The sequence below is a fragment of the Rhinopithecus roxellana genome, chromosome 11, assembly GCF_007565055.1.
Source record: "Rhinopithecus roxellana isolate Shanxi Qingling chromosome 11, ASM756505v1, whole genome shotgun sequence".
In the NCBI taxonomy this organism is placed as follows: domain Eukaryota; kingdom Metazoa; phylum Chordata; class Mammalia; order Primates; family Cercopithecidae; genus Rhinopithecus; species Rhinopithecus roxellana.
The window spans coordinates 43591010-43618774 of NC_044559.1; the positions used below are offsets into that span (position 1 = coordinate 43591010).

The window sequence follows — 27765 nt, forward strand, 5'->3', positions numbered from 1 at the left end:
AAGTTGGGAGGCCAAGGCAGGAGGATCACTTGAGACCAGGAATTTGAGACCAGCCTGGGTAGCCTAGTGAGATCCCCATCTCTACAAAAAATTTAAAAACTAATTAGCTGTGTGTGGTGGTATATGTCCCTGTAGTCCCAGCTACTCAGGAGGCTAAGGTAGGAGGATCACTTGAGCCAAGGAGAACAAAGCTGCAGTGAACCATGTTTTCACCATTGCATTCCAGCCTGGGAGACAGAGTAAGGCCCTGTCTCAAAAAAAAAAAAAAAAAAAAAAAGGCAGGCAGAAGAGTGGGAGAGCTTCATAGCAGAAGAAAGGGAAGCTTCCTGTGGGCCTAGACCTGAGGCTGCAGGCACAGGAAGCTGTAGATGGGCTAAGAAGAAGCAGAACATTCTATGTCATTGGTTACGGGAAAAAGAAAAATCTAACCTTCTCTGATTGGTCCTAAGTTGGAAGCAGAGATAAAACCTAGGGAAGCGGTTCTTTATTATTTGAGCCTTGGTCGTTTTGAACAGACTGTTACAGAGGTTACTGCGTGGCTTCCTGGATTGCAATAGGCATAGTGGCCTGGCTTCCTGCAAGTCTGACTTACAAATAGTAGGCTGGTTTCCCAGGCTGGTTTTCTGACTGGTTGCTGCAGGTCATGGGTCAGAATTCAATTGTTATAAATTGTCAGGCCTTCCTTGCACTGTATATTCAGTCTCTCACTTTCCTGTATCACCTGACTCAAAACCCACTGCTTTCACAAACAGGATGTCTTTCTTTATCAGGGTTTTAGGAACATAGATAATTTCATCCTTAGTGAAAGAACTAAGCAAGCAAGTGCTCTAAGAAGCTCATGACCTTTTCTGTTATCCAGAGTAAGTATCTCATAAAGTTCTTTGTTTACTGATCAACTAGAAGAGAGGAAGCAATGTTTGGAAATAGCATGTTTTCATACTCTGTAAATTCAGAATTGTCCAGGATCACTGATAGGTATTTACCAGGCTGAAAGTTTCCACCCAAATGTGTGAACGCAGCAGCATTCACAGCTCCAACAAGGTCAGTGTACACAAACATTTTTATTCTCGTCCTCTAATTCCCTTTTTTTTTTTTTTGAGATGGAGTCTCACTCTGTTGCCCAGGCTGGAGTGCAGTGGTGTGATCTCGGCTCACAGCAACCTCCGCCTCCTGGGTTCAATCAAGGCACGTGTCATCGTGCCCGGCTAATTTTTTGTATTTTTTTTTTTAGTAGAAACGGGGTTTCACCATATTGGCCAGGATGGTCTCAATCTCCTGACCTTGGGATCTGCCTGCCTTGGCTTCCCAAAGTGTTGGGATTACAGGCATGAGCCTTCATGCCCGGCCCTTGTCTTCTAATTCTAACAATGGCTGTTGAGTTATGAGGTGAGGCCTAGTGACAGCTCCGGCAACGTTAGAAATTGTAGGTGATTGGGGGAGGATGCTGGGAAAGGGCCTCAGTACATAAAGGAACATCTGAAAATGGCTGAAATCAGTCCAGTAACACTGTTATTCTTTTTAGTCACCGTGTAGTGTTTTGGCTTCTGGTATCTAAAGTTCTCAGGCAGATTAAATTATGAAAATGTAAGCAAAATTGTTCCTGCGTTCTGTGTTACTTATGGGTTGGAGATGTTGACTTTTGCACCATCAGACAGACCTGAATTTGAGTCAACCCAGAAGCTCTTTGAACTTTATCTTTTAGGAATTTTTATGAAGGCTTCATTATATAGATATGATCAATTATTAACTCAGTCTGTATCCCCTGTCCCTCTCCTGGAGGATGGGATGTGGTGCTGGAAGTTCCAAGCTTTTAATCATGGCTTAGTATTTCTGGTGATTAGCTCCATCCAGGAGCCCACTAAGAGTAGCCTCCTTAGAACAAAAGGTGCTCCTATCACCCAGAAAATTTCAAGGGATTAGGTGCTTTGTATCAGGAACTGAGGTCAAAGACCAAACATTCGAACAAAAGATGCACCTAGCACCTCTATGGCTCAGGAATTACAAGGACCCGGGGACAGAGACCAAATATATATTTCTGATTGTAAATCACCGTATCACAATATTGCTCTCCCAAAAATACTCAGGGTCCTGTTCTGAAAGATGCAGGGGATATTAGGTAGAACCTTAGGTTGAGTTCCGCAGAAACAGCTTCTGGGATAAGGATGTGTGTGAAAGAAATTTATTGGAAAGTGAGTCCAAGAAAACCTGGTAGGGGCATGGAGACCTTTGATCAGAAAAGGAAGGCACCAAGCAAAGATGTGATGCCAAAGAAAGTCCCACCAAGGGAAACCCTGGCTCAGTCCCACGGGGAGTTCAGGGGACAGTATAGGGTCCAACTCAGAATATCCTGATCTAGGAGCGAAAGAGTTGGGGTATTTATAGGCTCACACCACATCAGCCACATCAGTCATTGGTGTGATCACTTATTGGTGGGGGAGTGCTCCAGGGAACAGCGTTCCCAGGCACTATGGCTCTCCAAGCACAGGCAAAGTGAGCCCTGAAGGCTGAGGGCAGCCCTATGCCTGGAGGGGCCAGTGCCCTCTCTTGGGAGTAAGAGCTCACCTCTCAGCAGTCTTTTGTTTGTCCATTTGTCTATGGAAAGGAGATAATAATTTTGTGCCTACTAGGAAGGACAACAGCTCTTTGATACTTGGACCTGTGAGTTTTTATGAGTAGCGGCTAAAATGGTAGAATTGAAGCTATAAACTGTCTACAGGATCATAAGTCTAGGTGTCTGTAATTCAGAAAACTACCTTTCATTGTGTATTTGATGTTTTTCTATATCTAGAGGGTATTCATAAATTAAATTTTAAAAGTCTCTTAAATTAGAGGAGCTAGGCTGGGCACGGTGGCTCATGCCTGTAATTCCAGCACTTAGGGAGGCCGGGGCTGGTGGATCATCAGAGGTCAGGAGTTCAAGACCAGTCAGGCCAACATGGCGAAACCCCGTTTCTACTCAAAATACAAAAATTCGCCAGATGTGGTGGTGCGTGCCTGTAATCCCAGCTACTTGGGAGGCTGAGGTAGGAGAATCGCTTGAATCCGGGAGGCGGAGGTTGCAGTGAGCCAAGATCACACCACTGCACTCCACCCTGGGCAACACAGCAAGACTCTGTCTAAAAATAAAAAAAATTAAAGAGCTATATTTTGGTTGGAATACAAACACTTCTAGAAGTGAAATTTTCCTAAATTACTAGAAAATAAGGACATTAAACTTTGAATACTTGAAGTCTGTCAGTCAAAGCTAACTTAAAAGCATTTTAGGAATCCACATAATTAAGGTAAACCTTTGGCAAATGAAACTAGCTTAATAATTTTGATTAATAACAAGGCAGCTATGTCCTTCTAATTAATGCTACGTATAACATGAGCTAGATTTTATTCTACTATACACAGTGTTTCCTAACTTTATTCAGGTTTACTGCTCAAATAAGCTAGCATTATTCCTAGATAATGTTTAAGGCTACAAAAAAAGTAAATTTGTGTTCAACTAAATAGAATCATTATTCTGATAGACTGTACCCAGACATGCCTCATTTTATTGTGCTTTGCTTTATTGTGCTTCATAGAGACCTCATTTTTTATAAATTGAAGGCTTGTAGCAACCCTCCATTGGGCAAGTCTGTTGGTGCCATTTTTCCAACAGCATGTGTTCACTTTGTGTCTCTGCGTCACATTTTGGTAATTCTCACAATATTTCAAGCTTTTTCATTCTGATTTCATCTGTCATGGTGATCTGTGACTAGTGATTTTTGATGTTATTATTGTAATTGTTTTGAGGCACTATGAACTGCATCCATGGAATATGGCAAACTTAATCAATGAATGCTGTGTGTGTTCTGACTGCTCCACTGACCAGCCATTCCTCGATCTCTTTCCCTTTTCTCAGGCCTTCCTATTCCCTGTGATACAATGATATTGAAATTAGTCCAATTAATATTCTTACAGTGGCCTGTAAGTGTTCAAATGAAAGGAAAAGTCACACATCTCTCACTTTAAACCAAAAGTTAAAAATGATTAAGCTTCATGAGGAAGGCATGTTGAAAGCTAAGATAAGCCAAAAGCCAGGTAACTTGTGGCAAACAGCCAAGTTGTGAATTCAAAGGGAAAGCTCTTGAAGGAAATTAAAAGTGCTACTCTAGCGAACACATAAGTGTTAACAAAGCAAAACAGCCTTATTGCCAATATGGAGAAAGTTTCAGTGGTCTAGATGGAAGATCAAACCAGCCATAACGTTCCCTGAAGCCAAAGTCTAATCCAGAGCAAGGCCCCCAAATCTCTTCAAGTCTATGAAGGCTGAGAGAGGTGAGGACGACGTAGAAGAAAAGCATGAAACTAGCAGAGGTTGCTTCATGAGGCTTAAGGAAAGAAGCATAACATAAAAGTACAAGGTGAAGTGGCAAGTGCTGATGGAGAAGCTGCAGCAAGTTATCCAGAAGATCTAGCTAAGACCACTGATGAAAGTGGCTACACTAAACAATATATTTTCAATGTAGACAAAACCACCTTACATGAGAAGAAGATGTCATCTAGGACTTTCATAGCTAGAGGGAAGTCAATGCCTGACCTCAAAGCTTCAAAGAACAGGCTGACTCTCTTGTTAGAGGCTAATGGTGACTTTCAGTTGAAGCCAATGTATATTTGCCATTCTGAAAATCTTAGGGCCCTTAAGAATTATGCTACGTCTACTCTTCCTGTGTTCTATAAGCGGAATAAAAAAGCCTGGATCACAGTACATCTGTTTATAGCATGGTTTATTGAATATTTTAAGCCCACTGTTGAGACCTACTGCTCAGAAAAAGAGATTATTTATAATACTGCTGCTTATCAACAATGTACCTGGTCATCTACAAGCTCTGTCAGAGAAGTACAAGGAAATTAATGTTGTTTTCATGCCTACTAACACCACATCCATTCTGCAGCCCATGGATCAAGAAGTAATTTTGTCATACAAGTCTTCTTATTTCAAAAATATGTTTATTAAGACTATAGCTGCCATACATAGTAACTCCTCTGATGAATCTGGGCAAAGTAAATTGAAAACTTTCTGGGAATAATTCACCATTATAGATGCCATCATGAACATTTGTGATTTATGTGAGGAGGTAAAAATATTAACATCAACAGCAGTTTGAAAGATGTTGATTCCAATCCTCATGGATGACTTGGAAGGGTCCAAGACTTCAGTGGAGGAAGTAACTGTAGCAGATATGGTAGAAACAGCAAGAGAACTAGAATTAGAAGTGGAGCCTGAAAATGTGACTGAATTGCTGCAATCTCATGATACAACTTTAACTGATGAAGAGCTGCTTTTTAAGGATAAGCAAAAATAAAAAATAGTTTCTTAAGATGGAATCTATTTGTGGATATGCCGTGAACATATTGCCACATCAACCCCAACTTTCAGCAGCCACCACCCTGATCAGTTAGCAGCCATCAACATTGAGGTAAGACCTTCCACCAGCAAAAAAATCAGGACTCCTGAAGACTCAGATGATAATTAGCCCTTTTAAAAATAAAGATTTTTTTTTTTTTTTTTTTTTTTTTTTTTTTTTTTTTTTTTTTTGAGATGGAGTCTTGCTCTGCTACCCAGGCTGGAGTGTAGTGGCACGATCTCGACTCACTGCAACCTCCGCCTCCTGGATTCAAGGTATTCTCCTGCCTCAGCTTCCCAAGTAGCTCAGACTACAGGTACATGCCACCAAGCCTGGCTAATTTTTGTATTTTTAGTAGAGACGGGGTTTCGCCATGTTAGCCAGGCTGGTCTCGAACTCCTGACCTGTAGTGATCCACCTGCCTCGGCCTCCCAAAGTGCTGAAATTACAGACGTGAACCACCATGCCCGGCCAACAATATTTTTAACGAAGGTATTTACACCATTTTCTTAGGCATAATAACAAACAAACCAGTTTTGTTTGTTAACAAACAAGTATGGTGTAACAAACCAGTATGGTGTAAACATAACTTGTTTACACCATAAATGCACTGGGAAAACAAAAAGTTTGTTTCACTTGCTTTATAGTTTGTCAGCCTGAAGATACCTTCCAAGATCTTTAAGTAATTTAAACCTTTGGATGATATTAAATTGCATTAAGTAACAGATAATCATTGGATGCCTAGATTATTCCTAAGATGAATACTGAAACACTGGTTATTCAGCATAATTTTGAATTTATAGGTGTTTGCTTCTTAATTTTTAAATGCTCAGGCCATATTAGTGAGCATGTACATTTTTGCTGTTTGTAGCGTTTCTTTTTTTCTTTTTTTTTTTTTTTTTTTGAGGCGGAGTCTCGCTCTGTCGCCCGGGTTGGAGTGCAGTGGCCGGATCTCAGCTCACTGCAAGCTCCGCCTCCTGGGTTTACGCCATTCTCCTGCCTCAGCCTCCCGAGTAGCTGGGACTACAGGTGCCCGCCACCTTGCCCAGCTAGTTTTTGTATTTTTTAGTAGAGACGGGGTTTCACGGTGTTAGCCAGGATGGTCTCAATCTCCTGACCTCGTGATCTGCCCGTCTCGAGAGGTAGGTATATGGCTATAGAAACTGTTGCATCAATTAAGGAGTTGTTAATTTGCTAAAATGCTGGTATGTGATAGCAGTTCTCAACTAATGTTTCACAGTTTGCTCTATGAAAGAGACACTATTTACTTTAGTTAAAATTGTAATTGATAGAAGTTGTTGAGACTATGCTAGAAGCAGCACTAACAGAGAAATACAACAGTGTGTGCTTGTCTTTTAAGGAAAACAGTAGTTTGGTCCTAAAGCAACATTTCTCAGATGTTTTTGGTATCCAGATAACTTACACTCATAAAACTTATGAAAGACCTTATAAAACTTTTGATTTTGGGGTTATAACTATCACTGTTTTCTGTATTGGCAATTGAAACAGATAATTTTATTTTTTTAACTTTTATTTCAAGTTCAGGGGTACATATGCAGGTTTGTTTCAAAGGTAAACTTGTGCCATGGGGGTTTGTTGTACAGATTATTTCATCACCCAAGTATTAGCTGTTTTTCCTGATCCTCTCGCTCCTCCACCTTCCACCCTCCAATAGACTGCAGTGGGCATTGTTCCCCTCTATGTATCTATCTATGTGTTCTCATCATTTAGCTCCCACTTATAAGTGAGAGCATGCAGGATTTGGTTTTCTGTTCCTGCATTAGTTTTCTAAGGATAATGGCCTGCAGCCTCATCCATGTCCCTGCCAAGGACATGATCTCATTCTTTTTCATGGCTGCATAGTATTCCATGGTGTATATATGCCACATGTTCTTTATCCAGTCTACCATTGATAGGCATTTAGGTTGATTTCATGTCTTTGCTATTGTGATTAGTGCTGTAATGAACATTTGTGTGAATGTGTGTTTATAACAGAATTATTTCTATTCCTTTGGCTATGTTCCTAGTAATGGGATTGCTGGGTGGAACAGTATTTCTTGTCTTTAGGTCCTTAAGGAATTGCCACACTGTCTTTCACAATGGCTGAACTAATTCACACTCCCACCAACAGTGTTTAAGTGTTCCTTTTTCTCCACAACCTGACCAGCATCTGTTATTGTTTGACTTTTTAATAATAGCCATTCTGACTGGTGTGACATGGTATCTCATTGTGGTTTTGATTTGCATTTCAAAACAGAATTTTTAAATGCTTGTTTAGAGATAACTTGAAGAGAACAGCAGTGAATGTATTGCATGTTAATAACATCTTAGTATCATTAGTCAATCAGTCCTGACCTCACAGACTCCTGATACCTATCTTCAGGTAAAGTGTCAGTTTATTCCAGAATATGAATGAGCTTGTGGAGAACCAACTTGGAAAGTGAATTTTATTTGCCTTGGTTCTTAATTCCCGAATTGAGAAACTCTTCCTGAGGCTCCCTACTTTGTATGGCTTGGTATGGCTATTTGCATAGTAGGAATCTGTCCTCCTTTTTCACTTGGATATAACTCGAAAAATTGGTTATGCAACCAATATGGTTTGGATCTGTGTCCCCACTCAAATCGCATGTTGAAATGTAATTCCCAATGCTGGAGGTGGGGTCGGATGGGAGGTAACTGAACCATAGGGGTGGTTTCTAATGGTTTAGCACCATCATCCTAAATGATAGAGTTCTCATGAGATCTGGTCATTTAAAAGCCTCCCTCTGCGCTCTCTTTCTTCTGCTCCAACTATGTGAAGTGCTGGCATCCCCTTCACCTTCTGCAATGATTGTAAGTTTCCTGAGTCACCATGCTCCTGCCTAGCCTGCAGAACTGTGAGCCAATTAAACCTCTTTTCTTTACAAATTACCCAGTCTCAGGGGGTTTTTTGTTTGTTTTGTTTTGTTTTGTTTTTTTGAGACAGTGTCTCACTCTGTTGTTCAGGCTAGAGTGCAGTGGCATGATCACAGCTCACTGCAGCCTTGACCTCTTGGGCTCAGGTGATCCTCTCACCTCAGCCCCCTGAGTACCTGGCACTGGAAGCACACGCCCCCATGCCCAGCTAATTTTTTGTATTTTTAGTAGAGATGGGATTTTGCCATGTTGCCCAGACTGGTCTTGAACTCCTGGCCTCAATGGATCCTCCTGCCTCATCCTCCCAAAGTGCTGGGATTACCGGCATGAGCCCCCTCACAGGCCAGGCAATTCTTTATAGCAATGGGAGAATGGACTATTACAGCTACCAAAGTCTTGCCTGGAATGTCATATTTGAAAATGATGCCTATTTAATGAGGTATGGTTATGGTTTTTTAAAAAACAACCTTGGAGTGAAATAATCTATACCATACAGTTCACCTGTCTAGAATATACAATGGCTTTTCAGAGTTATGCAGCCATCACCACAATCAGTTTTGAAACACTTAACCACTAAAGGAAGCCTGTACCCCTTAGCCTTCACGCACCCCAACACCTCCTCAATCTCCTATCACCCCAGCCCCAGGCAATCACTAATCTGCTTTCTGTCTCTACGGATTTGCCTGTTCCAGACAGTTCATATAAATGGAACCACACAAGAGGTGGCCATTTGTGACTAACTTCTTTCACTTAGCATAATGTGTTCAAGGTTCATCCATGTTGTAGCGTGTATCAGTATTTCATTCCTTTTCATTACCAGATAATATGCTGCGGTCTGAATATGCCACATTTTGTTTATCCATTCACCCCTTGGCATTTGGGTTGTTTCTACATGTTGGCTGTCATGAATAACACTGCTGTAAACATTTGTGCACACGTTTTATGTTGACATATGTTTTCATGTCTATTGGGTATATACCTAGGACTAGGATCACTGGATCATATGGGAACTCCATAGTTAACATTTTTAGAAACTGTTGGTCTGTTCTCTAAAGTGGGCTGCACTCTGCTCTAACAATAGCCCACTTTTGTTTCAGATCATTTCCACGTTGAAGGTCTAAGCATTTCAAATATATTACGTTGAATTGGATCCTCGCAACAATCCTAAGAGGCAGACCTTACTATAGGCGTTTTAGAGATTTGGAAACAAGTCCCAGGGCAATGAGGTGACTTGCTCAAAGTTGCTCAGATGGTAAGAGATGGCACTAGGACCAAACTAAAGCTCATCCAACCCAAAGCTCCATCTTTTCCTTTTCGATCCCATCCCCAGGGAAGTGCAGTGAGGAGGGCTTTTTTCTTTCTCCAGTGGCCTGGGGCTGCCTTTCTCCATAGGCCTCAAGGCCCCGTCTCTTGCTCCCACCCCAGCCCCGGTGCTGTTTTTCCCTGCAAGTTGGCAGAAGGCCCAGAGCTGGAACCTGATATTGTGGAGTCTCTGGACTTCCAGGAGCTGGAAAGGAGCAATGCCCAAAGGATGGGATCATGGCCTTTGCTGTCTTCCCCTAGTCCCCACAGGGAGCCTGACAGCTGTGCTCATGCTTGGGGAGGATGAAGAGCATGGCAGAGTCAGACAGGGGCCATTATTTTCAACAAAAATTCATTGAACACCAACCCCATGCAGTAAGGGTTTCCATGGCCAGGAAACCTGCTTCTGTAACTGATTGCTTCCCTCCTGGGCTCAGCTCCCATTTCCCTCACCACTCAGCTAATGCAGGCTTCAAGAGCAAAGTAAGGAGTGCGTCAAAACAGCTTCTTCCATCCTGGTGATTAACTTGGAAAAACCATACTACAACATCTAACTACATACATCTATGCATGCCCTCAGCCTTTCCTCATTTGAAAAAAGGGAATCATAATATTTACCTCTAAATGTAGTTGTGAAGATGACAAGGGGTATTAAATAGCACACTGCTGGGAACACAGTACCTGAAAACAGTAATCAGCAGCTGCTCTGCATCTCAGTACTTGCCATGTGCCGGGTGCCTGTCTAAATGCTCTTCACTGGAGCCCCAGGATATGCAAGGTAGGCCCTGTTTACTATGCCCATCTTTTTTCTTATTTTTTCTTTTGAGACAGAGTCTCGCTCTATCACCCAGGCAGGAGTGCAGTGGTGTGATCTCAGTTCACTGCAACCTCTGCCTCCCAGGTTCAAGCGATTCTCCTGCCTCAGCCTCCCGAATAGCTGGAATTACAGGCGCGTGTCACCACACTTGGCTGATTTTTTGTATTTTTAGTAGAGATGGGGTTTCACTGTGTTAGCCAGGATGATCTCAATCTCCTGACCTCATGATCCGCCCACCTCGGCCTCCCAAAGTGCTGGGATTACAGGCGTGAGCCACCGTGCCTGGCCTACTATGCCCATTTTATAGATGAGTAGACTGAGATTCATAAAGTACATAATTTACCCTAGGCTGTGCAGGGACCTAACCTGTGTCACTATACTTCCCTGGGGATGGGATACAGAAGGAAAAGATGGAGCTTTGGGGTGGATGAGCTTTAGTTTGGTCCCAGTGCCACCTCTTGCCAACTGAGCGACTTTAAACAAGTCACCTCATATCCCCAGGACTTGTTTCCACATCTCTAAAATGTGTATAGGAATCTCTGCCTCTTAGGATTGTCATGGGGATTCAGTTCAATGTGATATATTTGAAATGCTTAGACTTTCAGCATCAAAATGATCTGAAACAAAAGTGGACTATGGTGAGAGTGGGATATCTCCTAGTTATTTTTTGACTTTTTAACAATAGGCATTCTGCCTGGTGTAAGGTGGTATCTCATTGTGGTTTTGATTTGCATTTCAAAACAGAATTTTTTAAATGTTTGTTTAGAGATAATTTGAAGAGAACAGCACTGAATGTATTGCTCTCCGACACTTTGCTTTACTGACTGCTATCCTGAAGGCCTTGGAGGTGAGGGAGGCGGGTGGGTGCTGACTCACAATGATGGACTGACATTTCAGTGGATACTCACCACTCAGCCTTGCTCAGGGAGGCTGGGCGAGGGCTCCAGAAAGTGGCCTTCCCTGCAGATGTTGACACATGTGTGAGGCAGGGACAGAGTCCACTATCCATAGCACCTGTGAGCACTGGGTAGAACTACTGTCCTCTTCCTCTGTCAGGCTGGCCCTCGAGACAGATTAGATAACAAGAAATGCCAGGGTGGTGCTGATCCCCGCAGTGCCCAGCAAACCAACCAGGTTGCAAAGGATGTGGAAGCTGCACATAGGACAGGCGTTACCAACTGCAGATTAAATCGGGCCTTACCAACCGCAAATCGAATTGGGCGTTACCAACTGCAAATCAAAACTGTCAGCTTTTGGGAAGTCAGGACATCATCGGCTCTTAGGTCATCTCAAGCCGACAGGAAGCTATGATAGCAAAGGACATCCAGAATCAGGCCCGATGAGCTTCCGCCGGCTCTGCTACATATTCAATCGGCTTCTCCTTAGCAGATTCCCCAGCCACCTTCATCACACAAGGCCTCCATCCTTTGTCCTCTGGTTGCTGAAATGCACCCATGGTTCCCAATGTTCGGTCACTGCCCAGCGTGTGAGCTGCTCCTGGGAAAGTTGGCCCTGCAGGTCAAGAGGCTCAGCCCCCTGGCCTGCGCCCAGACCTAATTACAGGTTCCCAGGCAAGCAGTGGAAAGAGCACTGTCCTGAGAGTTCAGCCTCTGCATGAACTGAAACGGGACTTTGGACACTTCATGCCCCTCCCTGGGCCTCATTTTTCCTGTCTCTACCCACAGGGGGACTAGACTAGCTTAGGGATGGAGACAGCAGGCATCCGTGCCCTCACCTTTGCCATACCCAGAGCAGACATAGGTAATCATTAAGCCAGCTCTCTGCCTCAGAATTCTTCTTAACACAGAGCTCCAAGCAAGGACTACCGATAAACCAGAGGTGGCCTGCAAGAGGAAGCCTAGGTGCCATCCCCAGGCTCGTTGACTTCATGGCTGCCCCTCAGCTCTAAAGACCTGCCATTGCCCTCTGTATACACCGGAAGATACTGGAAGGCTCTGCCGCATGTGTTTCAGCTCTCTGAACTTTTTTTTTTTTTTTTTTTTTTGAGATGGAGTCTAACTCTATTGCCCAGGCTGGAGTGCAATGGCTTGATCTTGGCTCACTGCAACCTCTGCCTCCCAGGTTCAATGATTCTCCTGCCTCAGCCTCCTGAGTAGCTGGGATTACAGGCATGCACCACCACGCCCGGCTAATTTTTGTATTTTTAGTAGAGACGGGTTTTCACCATTTTGGCCAGGCTGGTCTCAATCTCCTGACCTTGTAATCCACCTGCCTCAGCCTCCCAAAGTGCTGGGATTGCAGGCGTGAGCCACTGCAGTGGTCCATGAACTTATTTTCTGATTTTTCCCTTGATTTCCTGTGCATTGACTGGGAAGTTGGGGATGTGTTTGTCAGGGGCATCGACAGACAGGAGGAAGAGCCCCCATGGTCTCAGGACAGGTCACCCTAGTACACAGAGCTCAGTAGTAGAGGCAGATTTGGGCTGCTGTGAGCCAGGCTCTGCCTCCTTCTGGCCAGGCCTGCTGGGTTGTGGCTCCGTAAGCAGCAGCTCCCTCCACACTGTGACCACCCCATGGGATCAGGGACACAGCACAAAGTGGCATGGACATGTGGGCTTCTTCAGGCAGGGTGGCAGCCTCTAAAGCTGCAAACCTGGGATTCTTTCCTGGTATGATTGTGTGCTAACACCACATGACAGTTTCAAGGTGTTGTAATGCCGTTGTGTACACTGAATAATGCCTGGAGTTTCCTGGTAAAGACCGGGCTCCAAAACTCATAGAAAGTGGCCTGTGATTGCTGACAAATGCTGATTTGAGCTCCTGCTCTGCACAGCTCCTTAAGTGCCCCTCAACATAAAACAGACATGAAAGAGGGTGATGCTGCTGCGGCCCTCCTAGGACCCGCGTGGGAGGATGAAGACAGTAGACAGGCACTGGACTCCGCCAGAAAGAGACATACCACGTTGGTTGATTTTATCCTGCAGAAAAACATCTCAAACAAACAGCCTGTCAATCTGTGGATGTGTTTCTACTCAGTCAAGTACCAGATTTTACTTATAAAAATGAAGACTCTTGAAGAGGTAAAAAGACACCAAAGAAATTCAAAGTATAGCTTTTCAATTTATCAAGTCACATTTTGTGAATTTGTTAAGGGAATCCTACAAAGACAGCACCACATGGCAGAGGCTGGCTCAGCTTCACATGTGTTCATGGTGCGCCTGCTGCAGTGGGGAGCGGCCCTGCAGGAGTGGGAACCAAGGAGGACGCAGGTCCTGCCCTTGGGAGCTTCCAGACCAACAGCCGAGAGGACCCGAAGTAACACAACCCCTCTGAGAGGCCCTGAGGGCTCTGCAGATTTGTTCAAAGGAGTGAGAAATCACCATGGTCCTGAGAAGGGAAAGGCTTCCTGGAGGAGGTGGCATTTGAGACAGGACTGGAGAGAAGCAGGAGGGTTTTTCAGCTGTGTGCAGAGACCCAAGCTGAACCTAGGGAAAGATCTAGGAGCGTAATTCCGACTGAAAAGCAGGAGAGAAGGCAAGTAGGAGAGAGATTCCAGGCTCCGAGTCAAGGAAGGTGGTGTGGGCTTGAAGGTCCAGTGAGGAGCCGCTGTGTCATGGAGGGGCCGAGGAGAGAAGTGACTCCAACAGAACAGAGCTTTAGGAATCCAGGATGTCGGCTCTCTGCCAGAAATCATCGGATGCCACAGCCAGCCTGACCTTTAGAGTCTATGAAGCCTGAGGGCTTTACTTTGCAGGAGTAGATGAGAGATTAGAGAGGATGCCTGACTTCACATCACACACCAAAGAGTCCTGGCCAGCCCTGAATGCAGAGCCCCTGCCTGTGATCCCAAGGTGCCTGCAAACGGGCTCAGTTTGGTGACAAGGCTGCAGGGAGGGCCTAGAATGGCATGGACGCAGTAGGCTGTGTGCAGTAGCGCTGCAAGTTCCAGAGCTGACTACTGGAAATGAGTCCGAGCCATCTCGGCACCAAGGGCCAGGACCTGGCTTCTGGGTCAGCATGGCAGGGACTGGACAAACCCACAATCTTCCAAGCAAATGTGGCATTGCTCGGGTTTAAATTGTGGGTCCAGGACATGTCTCAAGGGCCCAGAAGGGTCACTTGCACCATCATCTCTTTCACCCTCGCAACTCCACCTTCTGAAATACAAAGGTGGTTTATAGTTTTAAATGCTTTATAGCACCACCTCCATATCTACTGCAGCAAGGGTCAGATTTTCCTACCATGGGCTTAGTTGAGATCTGTGTGGTCCAATATGTAGCCTTTAGCCACAAGTGGCTATTAAAAGTCAAATTAAAATTAAAATTCTATAATACGAGAAACCCAGTTTTTAAGCTTCACTGACCACCTTTAAAGTACTCAATAGCCACAATAGCCACACATGGCCAGTGCTGTGGCGTTCGACAGCACACAATAAGACCTTTCCATCATCACGGAAAGTTCTATCAGCCAACAACAGCTTATAGCAGGAGCTGACTATGCGACTATGCCCTAGCTTGCAGGCCAAATCCAGCTGCCACCTGTTTTTGTAAATAAAGATGTACTGGAATCCAGTCATGCCCATTCATTTCTTTTTTTTTTTTTTTTTTTTTTTTTTTTTTTGAGACGGAGTCTTTCTCTGTCATCCAGGCTGGAGTGCAGTTATGTGACCTTGGCTCACTGCAACCTATGCCTCCCAGTTGAAATGATTCTCCTGCCTCAGCCACCTGAGTAGCTGGGACTACAGGCACGTGCCACCACACCCAGCTAATTTTTATATATTTAGTAGAGACAGGGTTTTATCATGTTATCCAGGCTGGTCTTGAACTCCTGACCTCAGGCAGTCTGCCCACTTCGGCCTCCCAAAGTGCTGGCCCATTCATTTCTGTACTGTGTATGTCTGCTTTTGTGCTACAATAGCAGAGCTGAGTGGTTATGACAGAGACTGTGTGGCTTGCAAAGCCTAAGATATTTAGTGACCCTTTTAAAGAAAAGTTAGCTGACCCTGAGTATAGATTGTGCAAAAGCTATACGAGAATCTTTTCTCTAAAGATGCTCACAGGCATCTCCAAGAGCCAATAGTGGGTCCCAAACATGTGTCTCTCCTAGGAAGGAGGCAGGGAACATAGTGCTGTCAGCATCAGTGCTGAGCTTAGTCGGGGTGTAGGATGGCCACCCCCAAGCAGGCACCTTGTCTAGGCTGACCAACCTCAGAAAGAGGTAGTGGGGTGGCTGCAAGCCTACCCAGAAAAGCCAAACACACCAGAAGGGTCTTCCATTTGCTTTCTTTATTATTATTATTTTTTTCATTTTTCCCAGGTCAATGAGGCAGCAACATTAACAAAAACGGAGACACACTTTTTTCTTGCAAGATAATTCAATAATTCTTCCCAAACTGATGCTCCACAGATAATCCTAAGAGGTTTTCATTACAATTAGCCTAATTTGGAAGATCTGGCATTCCACATATCAAAAATAACTCCCAGACTGACATGAGGCCAGCCCATGAGCACGCAATTCACACAGGGCAACACCTCAAGCAGAGAGAGGGCTTCAGGCCACCCCCCCTTCTGGCTCTTTCCAGTCCTAGCAGGTAAAAGAGGAGATCCAGGCTAAATTATCTGGCCCCTCAGGAAGGCTGGCACCTCTGGCTTTCCCTACCTGGGGAGACTCCAGGGCTACTGGATCAGCAGGGAGTTTGGGGGTTCTTTATGGACCCAGAATTTGTGCAAGAAGCTCCATGCTTGCTGCCCAACAAAACTCCTGAATGATCTCAGCCTCTCTCTCCTTTTCTGAACACACTTCTTTGTTGAAAAAGGAGACTAAATGGATTCAAGAGGCTCACTGATGTGCACTTGGCAATGACACTATTGTCAACAGAACACAGAATTTGTCTGTAGCAGCTTGCAATGTCCCAGGGCCAGAGAGGGTGGATTCTCGAAGGATGCCTGGGAGCATCTCAAATGGTAACATCTGGGACAGCCCAGCTGGGGAAATGCTGCAATTTTAGCTGTGCAAATTGCAAATGCATGTGGAACCTTTGCTGTCACGCAAACAGGGGAAGCAGCAGAATCCTTTTCCAGGCAGCCAGGAGGCTCTGAACGGACAGGCTCCCCTCTTTCTCTTTCTCTCTCTGATTCCCAGGTTGGCTTGCTGAGTTCTCTCACTCCCATCAGCTTTTCTTTGCTGCTCTGTCCAAGTTATTTGGATAAATGGGAACAAAGAAAAGAAAACAGCCTCAGCCTCCAGCCTTCCCTTTGGGGACCTGCCTCACAATGCACACTCTCTTCCAGGCACTTCTTGAATTACAGAGGGAACAACAGTGAGCGAGTCCACTATGGAGCCACTACCAAGTTGGTTTAATTTGCGTGGGTCCCAGATGGGTCTCCAGGGCCCAGGAGGGTCACCCACGCTGTCGTCTCTTCCGCCCCCGCAGCTTCAGCCTCCTGGCTGGCAGGCTGACAGGCTGCTTCCCAAACTTCTCCATGATCTCTCGGATCCTGGCCATGTTGGTTTTGCTAAGTGTGAAGTCACACCGTGTGGCCCCCATGTCATAGCCAACCATACAGTTCTTGGTGGATGCAGTGAAGCCTTCGGCCTTGGCTGTGACCACATACTCTCCAGGGTTCAGGAGGCGCCAGTAATCCCCATCGTTGGCTGTGGAAAAGAAAACCAGGGGAGACTCAGAGCAGCTTTTGCTAATGCAAATCCCGCCAGCCCTCCTCCAAGACCAGCTCCCTGGGCCAGAGAGAGACTCTCAGGCTGGCAACGTGGAATCCTAGCTCCTGCAGATGCAAATTCTTAATGCATTTGGAAGCCAAGATGCTTTCCTCTCTGAAAGCTGCCTTAATGGTTTTAACAGGGAAGCGAGGTATAGGCTTCCCGCAGTGTCAGTACACAGGAGCAAAGCTGGAGAGCCGATCGCTAATGCTCCTTGCTCTGTGACAATATGAGCCATTCATTATGAACTTGAACTTCCAAACGGTATGCCCTTGTCACAAAATGCCATCTTGAAAAGCCATCAGTGCAGGGCCTCCTGGCTTCCTTAGCGTGGCTGCAAGTACACAATAACCATTTTTTAAAGGCGTGGGCTCTTCACTTCTGGAAAGAGAAGGAAAGGACTAACTGGGCTGAGGTCAGATGACCCAGGAGAGGCCCTGGCACCTGTACCCCATTCCCTGGCTGGGGCCTGGAGAGACTTGGGAGTTGCGGGGGCATCTATACATGGATGCTGCGGGGCAGAGGAGCCTTAAGACCACATGAGACCCAGGCTGGAGCTGAGGTGGCGCCCATGCACCCAGGTAACCACCGGCCGATTACCTCCCAGGCACCTAACATGACCTGGGTCCATCCTCAGCTCTAGGCTGGATCCCTGTGTTGGTGCAGTGGTTCACGCCTATAATCCCAGCACTTTGGGAGGCTGGGTATGGTGGTGGGTGCCTGTAATCCCAGCTACTCTGGAGGATGAGACAGGAGAATCGCTTGAACCCAGGAGGCAGAGGTTGCAGTGAGTTGGGATCATGCCACTGCACTCCAGCCTGGGTGACAGAGTGAGACTCTGGCTCAAAAAAAAAAAAAAAAGAAAAAGACAGGTTCTAGGCTGAGATCACTCCTCCCAGAGAGCCTACAGCCTGGTGAGAACATTTAGATCTACAGCATATCAGAGACCATGAGACAGAAAAGGAGACACCAGAGGCCATCCCAGAGAACACTACCCACACACAGAAAGACGAGGCTGGCACTGGCTCACTGAACCCTCCAAGTGACTCTGTGATAGAGGCTGCACGCTTATTCCCTTTTCTATGTGAGTAATTTGATGCCCAGAGAGGTGTAGTATCCTGCTCCAGGTCACACAGCTAGTAATCAGCAGTCTTTCACTTGTGACAATCTGAACGTCCTGACCAGTCTAAAGTTTTGGAGCCAGGTTGAGAAAAGGTTGGGTTTGATCAAGTACTTAGTAGTCCCTGGACAAGGTTTGCTTGTCTTAACAAGTCCTGAAGTCTTCTAATGGATGGAAGAAAACTATGTATGTGTTTGTAAATACACATCTCCCATATACACCGATCTCCAACACTTTGAAGCATCATGTTGAAATCATGAACATTCTAATCCCAATTCATCCGAGACACCCAGTGCAATACGCTGAGCTCACAGGAGCACAGGACGTGACGGGAAGTGAAATGTGGAGGCAGTCGTTTACCACATGTACATCATTAAGGAGCTGAAAGGAAAACAGGACTCATTTGACAGACCCAGGTACACGCTCAGGTGGGCGGCTCCCTGGCATATGTCCTGGGTCTTTTTTAATGAAATGGCAAGTTCTTCAACTAAATAAAATGCCACTTCATACCTTTTCAGGAGCACATTGACAGCCTGAATTCTACCAGCAGGTGACTCAAGCCTCACAGTAAAGTTTGTCTTTGGAGATCTCCCTCAGGGTTCCCACAGTCCCTGACAAGCCCAAGTGAGCCACCTCCTCCACGTGCCCTCCCTGTCCTCTCCCCTCTCCCTGCTACTGGGCAGCGCATCCTTAAGAGTGGAAATGGCCTCTGCTTCCTGCCTCGGCTCTGTGTTAAAGCTGTAGGCACCTGTAGAGCCTGTGTTTTCCTCTTCTGTGCTCAACACGCATGCCGTTTATCCTCCTGGATTAAACACCGAACAGGTCAGAACATTGGTTCATCTGAATGGGCTGGAGAGAAGTGAGCGACCAGGAGAGCATGCGGCTTACTGGCCTGAGAAGCGGGGCGTATCAGGTCTCAACTACCAAGGGTACTCAGAGGGGATTAGTTAAGGCCAAGAGCCTGCCCCCACCAACTGCTGTGGGGCGCTGGACATTGGAGGCCCCTGGAAGCAGACCTTTCAGTGGGAGCACCTGACTTAATGGCACTTGGAGGTTAAACACCTCAGGGAGGGGGCAGCCTAGGTTCTCACCAAGGGAGGTCCTCAGTAAGCTGAGCAGTGAAAGAAACCCACAATTAATGGTTATCAGCATAACTGGCTCAAGTTCATGTTTCTAATAAGAAGCCTTTGTGATTCCCCTTGTCCCCGAAAAAGCCAGAAGAAGCTCTCCCTGCCCCCTCCCCAGTCCACCCTCTGTGCTGTTGCTGGCCTTCTTATACACATCATGGTGTTTACTCCCTAAACCTGCCATTATCCCAGGGCCACATGGTGATGAAATCCAAAGTCCTTGGGTGGCCGGAGCCTCTGAGGTCCCAGTTCCTGCCCATCCCTATTGTATCTCACACCCCTTTGTGCCAGCCATTCTGAGTGCCTTGCAGTGGTGTCTCAGGACACACACATCTTACACCTCTGGGTTTTGCATATACTGTTCCCACTGCTGTTCCCAACTCCTGTGCCAGGTCCACTTCCTTTCACCCTTTGTAAAGTCAGGCCTTGCAAGATTCCTTTTAAATGCCTAGAGTTCGATTTTTTGTTTTGTTTTGTTTTTTGAGACAGAGTCTCACTCCATTGCCCAGGCTGGAGTACAGTGGCTTGATCTCAGCTCACTGCAACCTCTGCCTCCCGGGTTCAAGCAATTCTCCTGCCTTAGCCTCCTGAGTAGCTGGGATTACAGGTGCGTACCACCATTCTTGGCTAATTTTTGTACTATTTTTTTCTTTTTCTTTTTTTTTTTTTTAGTAGAGATGGGGTTTCACCATATTGGCCAGGCTGGTCTCGAACTCCTGACCTCGTGATCTGCCCGCCTCGGCCTCCCAAAGTGCCGAGGATTACAGGAATGAGCCACCGTGCCAGTCCTAGAGTTTGTTTTTAATAATGGAAGCTATTCTTACTAATTTTCAAGAAATTTGTTCTGTCCTTGTGGCCCTGTCAGGTAAGCCCTCTAATTTTGAAGAGAAATAGACAAGCAGGTGGAGACAGTGTTCCTGTGAGCCTGAGGGTTCACCCCATTCAGATAAGGGCTCAGTGCTTAGAGCAAAACCCAACGCAGATCCTGTGGGCCCCTTCCACATCGTTGCGCTCCACTGGTCCCACCCAGCCTCTCTCCAGCCACACAAGGCTTCCTTTTGTTTCTTGATTCTTGACTCTGAGCCTTTGCAATTACTGTTCCCTCCACTGGAATGCTATTCTTTGCTCTTCTAAAGGCCAGCCTGTGTATGTCCCCTTAGGGAGGGACCCTTCTTTGGCTTTCCCATCTATCTGTAAATATCACTTGATTTATTTTTTTTCATGGCACTGATCACAGTGCGTAGTAAACTTTTAAATCTTCCTTTGGAATTATCTCTAGGTTTCCTTCACTAGAATGTGTACTTTTAGAGGCCATACTTGTTTTACTCACTGCAGTATTTCCAGTCTGGTGCACAGTAGGAGCTCAATAAGAAAGGTCAAAAGAATGAATACAATGATCAGGACTGTGTGTGGGTTCACACAATCAGACTGAGGGGCGTTGGCCCTGTCATCTGAAAGCTTCTACTGCGGAGATACAGATCTGCCTGATGCCCTCATTGGCCTGGCAAGGCACACTGTCCTCAGTTCTTGGCTATTTTCCCAATGTCTTCCTTGAGGCTCTCATTTTCTCTTTTTCTGTCTCCAGCCACTGGGAAAGTCTGGAATCACAATATGAAAAGCAGGAGATGCAGTGTTGGGCTGCTGTCCCCATAAGTGCTCAGGTCTGTGTTCAGGGTGAACCTTCTAGGGAGTTGCAGTGGAAGTCAACACATAATGGGCATCCCAGGCATTCATGCGTGCCAAGCCTGTCCCACAGACTCTGGCCAAGCAATGGATGGAAGAAGTATGCAGACACAAGTATTTTGCCTGAGCGTGTGGCTAGGGGACTGCATGACTTAGCACCACTGACAAGAATGCAGCCCCCATAAACCAGAAATGTTTGTATTTATTTAGTACAGATTTAATGACAAAGGCTTGGAGCAAACACAATTAACATTGTCGACCACCCCGAGTAGAAAGCAGTCCTGCAGACAAATGATCAAAGGTTGGTTTCTGGAGACATAAGTAAACAAATTCATCTAGATAAATTGCTTTACATTCCCTTGTTATCTACTCTGCCCTTCTGAAGTGTTTGCAAAACCTCCTGACCTTCTAAGAAGGTTTCTGTCTTTCCTTATAATTTCTCCCACCACCCTGACCAATCTCCTATACATGGGCAGAAGGGGCAACTCAGGTCTAAAGAATGTCCACAAGAGCAGGTCAGGTCAGCACCCACCAAGTAAAGGACAGTTGTGTGGAACGGTGAGCCGGGTGTCTGTCCAACGCACTGATATGCATCTAACTCAAAGCATTCCTACCAGCTTCCCTCCCTGTGGAATTCCATTTAATACCTCTGTTTACTTTATGCAAAATCCATCCCAAAATAAAACTTGTCAGATCACATAAACCTCAGACAGAAATCAAGGCAAATTCAGAGCTTTTCTTGAGAACCGAAGATTCTGAAACAGAATAAAGAGCCGTGTGTAAAGTATGGAGTTTATCTGTCATGATAATACACTGGGAAATTATTTATAGCGGGGAAAATCAAGGGAGGGAGTTGCATTTCCCATTAGCTCATCAAAACTGTCTCCTTGATTGCAGGGGCTTGAAACTCAGCACCCATGAGGCAAAGTATTCCATCTTGGCTTATGGGGCCCCAGGGTCTTTTTATCTCCCACTCAGTTCAAAACTCTTATGTTTTCTCACATTGCATACAAAGCACTAAATAGTCAAGGAATGTTCTAGGCTCTTCTAGAATTGTCATTTCAAAGGAGCTTCATTTGTAATGTTTAAAATACAAATCCTATGCAGAACCACATCACACAGCCTTTCATGCATAACGATCGCCAACACTCTGCGTGGTCTCTGGCACATTACAGCTATGCAATCTACATTTGCTGAATTAATTAAGGAATAGTGAATAAATGTATGGAAAAAATGAACACCTATGAGGGGCTACTATGTACAAAATTCCATGGTATTCAGTGTGAAGCCTCATGGTTCATGGCTATAAGATTAGTGACAAATGGTATGAATGTTCAGAAAATATTATTAAGTGAAGAAATCAGTAACTAGATGGGAAAAATGCAATTTATGGCATTATACAGCAATCTACAATTTTGTGGCATTTTAGACACAGTTCACCCATTTGCATATTTGGTCTTTTATGCCAGGCCCACTGCTAGGGAGCCTGGCAATGAAGGGTACGTGGGCCAGGCCTGAACCCCAGCCTCACTTCATCCTAATGTCCCAAAGTCTGCTTCCTGGCAGGTGGAATGGGATCTTTTGTTGGCACGACAGGATCATGGGAACAGTTTGCAGAGAAGGAGCCTCTCCTCCCTGATCAAGAAAAATAGCATGGAAATAAAGGAAGGAGCACCAGATTTGAAGTCTCTAGCGCTTGGCTCAAATCATAGCTCTGCCACTCACTGGGTAATCCTGGAACATCGTGGACTGTTCATCCGCCCATTCATCAACAAGTATTTATTGAGCATCCACTGCTCAGAAGTGGCCAGGCACGGGGGCTCGTAATATACTGAGGAACAAACCAATCAAACAGTCAAGGGCTCCTGACCTCGTGGGGGCGAAGAGGCAGAAACAAATAACGAGCAGAGTACACATGAGCCTATTACGTGATGTGTTAGAAGGGAGATGTGCCACGGGGAAGGGACAAAGTCGGAGCAGGTAAGAGGGACCAACAGGGCAGCAGGGAGGGTGCCATGCTCACAGTGGTCAGGGCTGGCTGCAGTGAGATGGCGCCATCTGAGCAAAGACCTGAAAGGCAGGAGGCAGGAACCCAGGGACCCCCCAGGGAAGAAGGTTCAGGTGGACAGAGGCGCCGCAGTGATGACCCCCTGTGTGGCTGTCAGTCCACGAGGAGCAGTGGGAAGTCAGATCATGGGACAGTCAGCCCTGTTTGCCTAGGACAGGGGTGGGGAGTGGGACACAGCATTTTCAGTTTTAAGTGGGGCATCCCAGGTCATGACAGCCCTGTGGCACAAAAGAAAAACCTGGACTTGTTAAGCACCTTTGTTTTCATATCACTTTGTAACCAGCAAAGAACAGGGCAGAGTCCTCTGGGACCCTGAGGGGCACCTGCAGGGCATCTTCCAGCCCACCTGGGGGTCAGAGACCTGAAGTCAAACTCCTCTAACCCCTTAACCATCAGTGGGTCACTGCCCTCCTTGAGCTTCTGTTTTTCACCTGAATGAGTGGGAATGAATGGCCTGTCTCCCTCAGAGGGATAAAGTGAAAACAACTGAGAGAAAGCATGTGTGCGCATTCTTTGAGAACAGATCGTGTGGGGAACAGCTCCTTATTCCTGCTGTTGCTGAGTGATCCAGGGGCAGCCTTCTGCTGTCCTGACGTGGTGTGGCCACTTCATAAGTGCATTTTAAAATGGGAGATTGTTTTGGCATTTTAGGAACTGGAAACCGAATTTGGTTTATAAACCCTGGGTCTTAAAATTTCTTTTCTTCCATAGAAAAGAGAGTTGGAATAAGGTGTGAGCCCTGCCTTTTAGAGATCATTCTCTGACCCTCAGATTATCCAAGTTCCTAGAATTTTCTACCCTGCATTCAAAAGGGAATCACGCGTGCTAACCCTGACTAGTTAACACCATCAGACACTCATCCCTTCCAGTGAGTGGGAGCTGGGTCTCCCTGATGCATCTCATCTAATGACAGCATCAAGAAAGATACAATTTATGTGAGGAATGATGCAGTTAAATGACAGAGTTAATACAAGAGAGCTATTAACAGAGTGGCATATAGGAGATGCCCACGTTTATTATTCCTGTTATTCTTATCCTTCCCTTCACATTACAGACACCTGAGTCTTCCTAAGACATCACACTCAGTGATTTCCTGTGCTTTAATAGAAAAGTTGCATCCTCTCTGGAGGGGCATGTAAGGCCAGTCCCAACCCACCCTTCCAGCTGTTTTCTTGCTGCTGGTCCCTTCAAACTCTCCACTCCTCCACAAGTCGCCTAGTCTATGGCTTCTCCCTCTCCGGAGCAGCCTGGCTCCCTCCCTCCCTGGCCCCTCTGGGTTTAAGGACACAGGCCACATTCCACCTGGTCTGAGAGCTAGGATGCCTGCAGATGCAACAACTCCATAGACACAGAGCTGCTTCCTCAACTCCGTAGAAACTTCCACTGCACCTGGAGGTCAGCTGGCTGCTGCATGACCATCCTGTGGAAGGGACAGAGAGCAACCAGGAAGCACAGGTTGAAAACCTCCCTTTCAAGGGTCTCTTGAAAAGTGGGAAATTTAGAGGAAGGAGACTGTGATTCGGCTCTGAGTAAGACATTTCCGGCAGTCATTTCATGATTGTAACCCAAGTAAAACACCTAAAAAAAAATGGATATTTCTTACCAAGAGACAGTTGGTACACATTTGCAGTTACCTGTTCGGATGTCATGGTTAATGCCTTCTACGGAGATAATGGCATTTGGGATTCCTTTTCCATGTGAATCTCTCACCAAGCCTTTAATGCCACGATGAACCTGCTCAGCAAACATGAGACACAGGGTGAGGCCACCGACCAGATCTGGACACAACCGGCACAATGGAGGGGGCTGTCAACCCGCCATTGGCCAGTTCCCACCAAGAACTCACACAGCACCACGTCTTGCTCAGGGGCACGGAACCGAAAAGCAGGTTCATTGCTCGCTGCATTGTCGGGTTCAATTAACAAGGGCGAGGTCTTGGTGTAAGAAAAGTGAACTTATTTCTGGAGCTAGCATTAGGGAACCATCCTGCTTTAAAATGTGCCACTTCTCCTTTGGAGCAAAAAGCTGATACTTATGAGGTGAGGGGGCTAGTGAGCAAGGGCAGGTGTCTTATCTAGACCCTGCTAGCCTGGTGTCTTATCTACCAAACAGTTGAGTTGGCACCTTCCTGGGCAGAAATAAGTTGTAAAAGTGGCCAGCGGGCATGCTTTCAGCATGCCCTCCAAGGCCAGCCCCTGGAGGTGGGTGTTCTGCCTTGGAGCACAGATGAGCTTGCCCTGCAGGGAATGTCTGCTGAGGGGGAAGTGACAGGTTATTTTGCATTTCAAAAAAGGCTAAGTAGGAAGCAGGGGAAAGGAGGAAAGAAAAAAGAAGAGAAAAACACCAATTAAATTATATCTTAGAAAAACAGGAGTCCTCGGGTTATAGGCTTGCCTGGCTCTGTATGGATTTGGAATGTAAACTTCTGCATTTCTTTTGGGTGCTTGCACCAGAAAGTCTTCCCTTAAAATGCCCAGAGGCTTAAAAAATATTAGGATCCGAGACGGTTCACAGAAACACATTTACTAAAAACTGAAATTTAATTTTTATAGGCATATTTATTTTGACTTTTGGGGACTTGCTGACTTAAAAGTCAGAGGGAAAAGAAACAATTCAAAGAAACCCTCCTACAGATGACAACTCCAGGCATAGACCCTTCCAAAGACTTCACTGTGCCATGCGATGCACTTGAACCTTATGCCTCAGTTTCCCCACTTGTAGAACGATGTGCCAATCCAAGGTGACATTCCATCATTACCAATGACTTTTTGCATATTACGAGGACTAGGCATTTTATCCACAGGAGGCCTTTTGGCTAAATGGCATCATTACTTAAGACTGATTAGGTTGTTACAGTCAAATCCTTCTCTTTACAAAATGCAAAAGAAAAAGAGTCTTCTCTTACAAAATTCCAGGCTGGGAAGAGGAATTCCTTGGGTGAGGTTCCCCTTAGAAGGAAAAATGGACTCACACCCTTCTGTGCCAGGGAAGCTCACTGGGGGCTGAGTCTACCAAGACCATCATGGGACAGAGTCAGATGCTAAATCCTGGTGCCAACCTCTGCCCCCGTGCAGAAGTGCAGCCAAAAGTGCCAGCCAAAGCCATTGGCTGAATGTGCCTTCTGACTGCTGAGCACAACCCATGGAAGGGGAACCTTGTGTCCAGCCTCAGGGTCTTACTTCCAAATGGATGGAGGTTAAGGTGGAGTCAGAATTAACACTTAGAAAAAGCAGGAGCCCTGAGGCTTGACATTTGTTTCTGTTTAATCCATTACTTTCCAGTTAGTCTGTTCCTTAGTGGGGCCTGGATACTGTTTGGTTAGTTGCAGAACTAGAACTGGTGAATTCACTAATGCTGCAAGATGGATGTGTCCTTGACAGCCTACGGCAGGGAGGTGTCCAAGGTTCTCAGTGGAAGTAGCAGCAGCCCCTCCCCAGCTGGGTAGCAGAGCCCAGCGGTACTTGTTAAAGCTGCTCCCAGGTCATTCACCCCTGCCACCTGCAACAGTGACTCTGAAGGCCTGGGAAGGTGTTAGGGACTCAATTGTGTCCCCACCCCACCCCAGCCCCCAAATTCATATGTTGAAGCCCCAACCCCGGTATCTCAGAATGTGACTATTTAGAGATGGAGCCTTCAAAGAGGTAATTAAGTGAAAATGAGGCTGTTAAGGTGGCATCCTCCTAAGAAGAGGAAATTTGGACTCATACACAGAGGCACATGCACAGAAGGATAACCACCATGTGAAGAGGTGGCAAGATGGCAGCCGAGGAGACAAGCCTCCGAGGACACCGACTCTGTGGGCAGCTTGGTCTTGGACTTCCGGCCTCCAGAGCTGCAAGTCTACCTTGTAAGCCACCTGGTCTGTGGTGTTTTGTGATGGCAGCTGGAACAGACTGAGACAAGGGGCCTGGGCACGTTGGCTCAAACACATAGCACCTGTTCCCTGCAGAGCAGCATCAGAGAGCTCAGGAACCAGTTCCAATTGCTCCAGGCCAATGGGGACAATGACCGTTGGTTTAGAGCTCTCTTCCCTGGGGCCTGCTCAAGTGTCAACACAGAGTTGCTCCTCAAAGCACTGAGATGGCCCAGTATGACGACCAAGGTCTGAAGCTCTAATTCCATCCCATACTTTCAGCTACCTGGCAGCCTCATCCCCCAGCTAGTCCCCCTCATCCCAGCCACATGCCCTCAATATACCTGCTCCATGAACACAATCAGAGATTCCCGGTTATTCTCCCACTCTTCGGGCAGTTGACTCTCATGTGGGTATTTATCACAGCCGACGTAGATGGACAGTTCGAAGCAGTTTGTATGAAGGTAGCTGAAATCGTTCAGACCTGCCAAGCCAATGGGACAACAGTGTAACTGAACAACACTCGAAATGGCACTGGGGAATGAGACACAGGGGGAAGCAGAAATGTATAAGAACGTTCGGAAGGCCTTGTTTAAACAGGGAGGTATCAAGTATCTACTACAGACAAAAATTTGTATTAGAGCAAATGTGTGTGAGTTAGAGAGAGTCTGGAGAGAAGATGTAGCCAGAATGGTTTGTGGTGAGGACGGACACATGGAAGTGTGGCTTTGACAAAAAAGCCAAAAGAACTTAAATAATGCTATTTAGATAAAATACTTTATTAAAGTAAAAAAGTTTAAAGCTCCATTTTTAGAGCAAAGCTGTCATTCATGAACACTACAGGTTTT

General features: G+C 45.9%; 1 protein-coding gene across 2 annotated transcripts in view; it reads right to left on the reverse strand.

Annotated features, from left to right (window-relative positions):
• The window catches only part of CPXM2 (carboxypeptidase X, M14 family member 2), a 205483-nt gene that overhangs the window by 42714 nt on the left and 135004 nt on the right, over window positions 1-27765 (reverse strand). Inside the window, exons 12-14 of one of the 2 annotated variants that reach the window (XM_010357489.2) lie at window positions 27262-27401; window positions 24699-24798; window positions 15613-17003 (exon numbers count right to left, since the gene is read on the reverse strand). In XM_010357489.2, the coding sequence (XP_010355791.2) occupies window positions 16750-17003; window positions 24699-24798; window positions 27262-27401 (494 nt within the window). In that variant the 3' untranslated portion in view covers window positions 15613-16749. Of the gene's footprint in view, window positions 1-15612; window positions 17004-24698; window positions 24799-27261; window positions 27402-27765 lie in introns of those variants that run through there. The other variant, XM_030941422.1, reaches the window with a different exon arrangement.